A 4,968-nucleotide genomic window follows, 5' to 3' on the forward strand; every position below is an offset into this window, starting at 1 on the left:
ATTTATATATATACTGGTGTATACGTACGTGAAGCCAGAGCCTGCCGTACAACATGGAGGATACACTCTGATGTATGCATGATGTAAGGGCCTGCAGCATCTTCTCCATCTGTGCTGCCTTCCTGTCCTTCATAACACCAGCCACATGGCTTTCCATCCTGGGCCCGGTTCTGGTTTTGGTGGAGGTTTTATCCTGTTCAAGGGAGTTGTTCCCTACCACTGTTTCCATGGAGCAATGTTAACATTTAATATACATACAACTTTGACTAATAGATATTTTAGAGTGTGTCAAGGTTTGTGTCCAGTGGTTTGTGTGAACCAGTGCTTCACAACTCACTGGTTTTATGTCTAAAGGGAGACAACAGAAAGTTAGAGCCGAGGGTGTCATGTGAGAATCTGTCCAATCAGAAGCGGGGTGCCTCCGAAGCCCCGCCCCCTCGGTGCTTCATGCCTATAAAAGGGCGGAGCTGTTTGACAGTTGATGAGCACATCTGTGCAGCAGCACATCTGTAGAGCAGCTTCTTGTCAATGAGTTCATCCTAACTCCTCAACTCCTGTCTTCCGTCTCAAAGCAAGCAGGATCATTAACTTTGATATCTTATTGATTTTATAGCTCAGTCGAAATGAGCCAAGAGGAGCCGAGCATGACAGAAGGTGAGAGCATGAAGGAGGTCCCCGCTGAGGAGAGGAGCAGCGCGGAGGAGAAGCAGGAGAACGGGGGGTGTAAGGAGGACCTGGCACCTCCAGCGGCCCAGGAGGTCCAGTTCGTGCACCCTGAAGGCGGCTGGGGCTGGGTGGTCATGCTGGCCTCCATGTGGTGCAACGGCTCCGTGTTCGGGATCCAGAACTCCTTCGGCCTCATGTTCCTGTCCCTGCTCCGGGAGTTCGGCTCCGAGCACGACCCGGACCTGCGCTTCAGGACGTGTGAGTACCGGGCCGGTTCTCCGAGGGGACCTTCAGGTGGGCTCACCTCAGGGGGCCTTTAGTGTGTGGCAGGGAGTCGAACCAGCAGCTGCAGCCTGGTCTGTGCACTTCGTCACGTCACGTCACGTCACGTCACGTAATGTGATCCGTGGTTTCCTGGAGAGACACGTGTGGCTGAAAGAAAAAGACTTGTGCATGTTGTCATGAGCACGCACAAAGAAACTTCTGCTTTCCACACTTTCAACTGGTCTTTAACACCAGTGGCAGAACTTACTGGTTTATAGTGGTTTATGTCTGTTGAACTGGTCTCATGCAGGAGAATAATTAAAACTGTGTTCTGCTTAAACTGGACGAATGGGGAGTCAGACACAAGGAAAGGGTCACATGGGGGGGGGCATGTGTGAGAGACAAATGATGGACTTGTCCATTGAATACTGGACCGATGACCCACTGGTGTGTTTGGCTGTGATTGCACCCACCTGTTGGTGGGGTGCTGGCACGTGTTCATAAGAGTAGAAGGAGAAGGGAAAGAGCCCAGACCAGCTGCTGATCAGGGCTCAGCTGCTGATCAGGGCTCAGCTGCTGATCAGGGCTCAGCTGCTGATCTGGGCTCAGCTGCTGATCAGGGCTCAGCTGCTGATCTGGACTCAGCTGCTGATCAGGGCTCAGCTGCTGATCTGGACTCAGCTGCTGATCTGGGCTCAGCTGCTGATCAGGGCTCAGCTGCTGATCAGGGCTCAGCTGCTGATCTGGGCTCAGCTGCTGATCTGGGCTCAGCTGCTGATCTGGACTCAGCTGTTGATCAGGGCTCAGCTGCTGATCTGGACTCAGCTGCTGATCTGGGCTCAGCTGCTGATCTGGGCTCAGCTGCTGATCTGGGCTCAGCTGCTGATCTGGGCTCAGCTGCTGATCAGGGCTCAGCTGCTGATCTGGACTCAGCTGCTGATCAGGGCTCAGCTGCTGATCAGGACTCAGCTGCTGATCTGGACTCAGCTGCTGATCTGGGCTCAGCTGCTGATCTGGGCTCAGCTGCTGATCTGGGCTCAGATCAGGTATCTTGTCATTTGAAAGGCTGCTGCAGTTGATCCGTCAGCCTGTGTTGTTGTCACAGTGAAGCGTTGCAGGAACTCTTTGAGTCATGACTGTTGACGTGTCAGCGGTCATGTGCGGGGGGGGCAACGACACCTGCGCTCAAAGTTCACTCTTGTGGTCTCTTCTGAGGAGACGTGTGAATACAAGGCTGTCCCGTAGCTTTTCAAGTCAGCTGAACTTCTTCAGCTGCTTCAACATGGTAACCTTATGAACAAGACCTCCCGGCACTTTTCTGACAGCGTTTGAGGCTCATTAAAACCATGAAGCTTTAATTGTTCTGATCCAATGATAAAAACTAACAATATGCACAAAACTTTGCAATATGACAGGATGTGATCTCAGAGGATGTTGAGGATGACACTCAGCTGCTACCACAGGAAATGTTAGCTCAGTATTTATGTATTTTAAGCAGCTGTTGTGTTGTACTTGGCTGTGGTGGCCATTTTAAATTGAACTGACCAGAAGTTGTGCATGAACACTGTTCCACAGGGACATGTGAACTTAAAAATGAATTTGCTCCACAAAGTAATTCCTCCTAATAAATAAATAATGTAAATTACTCATTTACTGAGCTTGCTGTGAATTGTTTTGCTTTTCAACCATTTTGTCAATTTTAAATGTAATTTGAAATGATTTCTAGTGATTCAGTCTCATTTGTTGGTACTTGTTTACTGTCATGAGCAGTACCGTTCACCGACCTGCGTTCATCGAACCATGTGATCCCAGCAGCAGTCTCATTTAGGGCACGTTATATCCTGCGCTGTGGACGCGTTCGGCTGCTTTAATACCATACGGCTGATACGACCTCTAACACTAGACCTGATGTGAGCTCAGAGCTGCAGTGAAACCTGCTGAGTCCAACAGTGGAGATATTCTGCTTAAATCCATTTGGAGTGGAGCGAGGGAAGCAGAAAGCTAAGACGAGAGGAGCGACAAAACCCAGGAGATGTTCACTACAGTGACAGGACGTTATGGAAGCAGTTCTGTGGTGAATGTGTGTGGGTCATTGGTTAAATCAGTGGTCCTGTAATCAGAAATCTGTTACTTTGATCCCTGCGTGGAACATTTATTTGAATTTGTGATATATTCTAACATCTTCTTTTAAACTTTGATATAATTTTAGAGTTACTTTTCTTTTTTTCTCCCATTTTAACAATGTTAGAGTGTTATTTCAGAATTATTACTTCATATCAAATTATCAATCCAGTCCAGAATGCTGCATACCTGCCCGTTTTATTTTACACAGGTACAATAAAAAATGTTTCCAGTTCGGATGGATATGGGTGAGGCTGCAGGAGGCACTCGTTGCTCTGATTTATTAGACAGGATTTTTTTCACGAGACACAACCTCGACCTGTGGGAGGAAGAATCAAGACAACAAGTTTGTGCAGAAAAAAATAGCAAAACAACTACAAAAATGTAATATTAAGCAACATTTATCTTTTTTCCCACAGAAATGTAATGCAATTTGTACAATTTGTGTGGTTAGTGGAGCAGGAAATGAATGTTTGCGCAGGAGTGGTCACTGGATGAACATTCAATGATTACTTTTGGAAAGTTGAATAAAAACATGTCCAGAGGTTTATGATATCTTGCTAACGGAACTTCCATAAAGTTTAGAAGATCTGAGTTTCATGACGACAGCGATCTGCTTTCAAAGTGCTTACGCAGCCTAGCTGGTCAAAGTGGACTTGTTCCAAAGTTAATCATTTCCATTCTAAATATTTCCACTCTTGTTAATATGAACCCACTTCATGCAAACACTTAACACATCACAAACATTTCAACCTTTTCATCACTATCAGTTTAGCATTACATAAATATTCCAGTAGAAATATTATAAAATTCCTGCTGGAATGGACCCCACGTTACACTGAAAGGCTACAGCTAGCTGCTACTGCTATTTGCTAAGCTCATCATTACAGTTGGCTGCATTTTGATGAGTTGTATGTTTGTTAGCTGTTAGCTCGACGGTGCTCAACTCTCCTGTTTATTAAACTTTCTACAAAATATATTTGACCTCAAAACCAACTCAAAATGGCCTAAATATCCCTTTAACTTTGCAGCTCTACGTGTCTCACTGATATCAAGACTCAGGCTAATAACCAATAATACGTGTAACGGATCAATCGGTCCTCGGCACAGTGGTGCAGTTGGTAGATTTGCCGCCTCTCAGCGAGAAGGTCGCCAGTATTCATATCTTTGCTGGGGGCCAGTCTGGGTGGAGTTTACATGTTCTCTCCGTGCATACATGGGTTTTCTCCGGGTACTCCGGTTTCCTCCCACAGACCAAAAACATGAATTATTATTCATTTATTAACATTTATTAACCTTTATTTAGCCAGGCAAATCCCAGTGAGATCGCAGATCTCTTGTGTAAGGGAGGCCTGGACCTGAAGGCAGCTAACATTGTGTTTTTGGTCTGTGGGAGGAAATCAGAGTACCCGGAGAAAACCCACACAAGCACGAGAAGAACATGCAAACTCCACACAGAAGGAGCCCAGGTCCAACCGGGGATTGAACCCAGGACCTTCTTGCTGTGAGGCAACAGTGCTAACCACTGAGCCGTTGTGCTGCCATGCATGCTAGTCTGATTGGTAACTCTCAATTGTCTCTAGGTGTGAGAGAGACAGTGAATGGTTGTCTCATTTGTCTCTGTGTCCCTGTGATGGACTGGAGACCTGTCCAGGTGTCCCCCGCCTCTCACACAGTGAATGATGGACAAGGGCACTAGTGAGCCCCGCAACCCAAAAAGGAAAAAGCGGGTAAAAGATAATGGATGGATGTTTGGATGGATGGATGGATGGATGGTTGTATGTATGGATGGATGGTTGGATAGATGGATGGATGATTGGATGGATGGTTGGATGGATGGTTGGATGGATGAATGGTTGGATGGATGGTTGGATGGATGGATGGTTGGATAGAAGGTTGGATGGATGGATGGATGGA

At 46.7% G+C, this 4,968-nt stretch overlaps 1 protein-coding gene across 1 annotated transcript in view; it reads left to right on the plus strand.

Moving 5' to 3' along the window:
- The first annotated feature begins 486 nt into the window (after positions 1–486).
- The window catches only part of slc16a10 (solute carrier family 16 member 10), a 103,888-nt gene continuing 99,406 nt past the window's right edge, over positions 487–4,968 (plus strand). Inside the window, exon 1 of the mRNA XM_037685240.1 lies at positions 487–924. Within this exon, the coding sequence (XP_037541168.1) occupies positions 624–924 (301 nt within the window). The 5' untranslated portion in view covers positions 487–623. The remainder of the gene's footprint in view (positions 925–4,968) is intronic.

This window comes from Nematolebias whitei, chromosome 12 (assembly GCF_014905685.2).
Source record: "Nematolebias whitei isolate Nwh7 chromosome 12, NemWhi1, whole genome shotgun sequence".
Classification (NCBI taxonomy): Eukaryota; Metazoa; Chordata; class Actinopteri; order Cyprinodontiformes; family Rivulidae; genus Nematolebias; species Nematolebias whitei.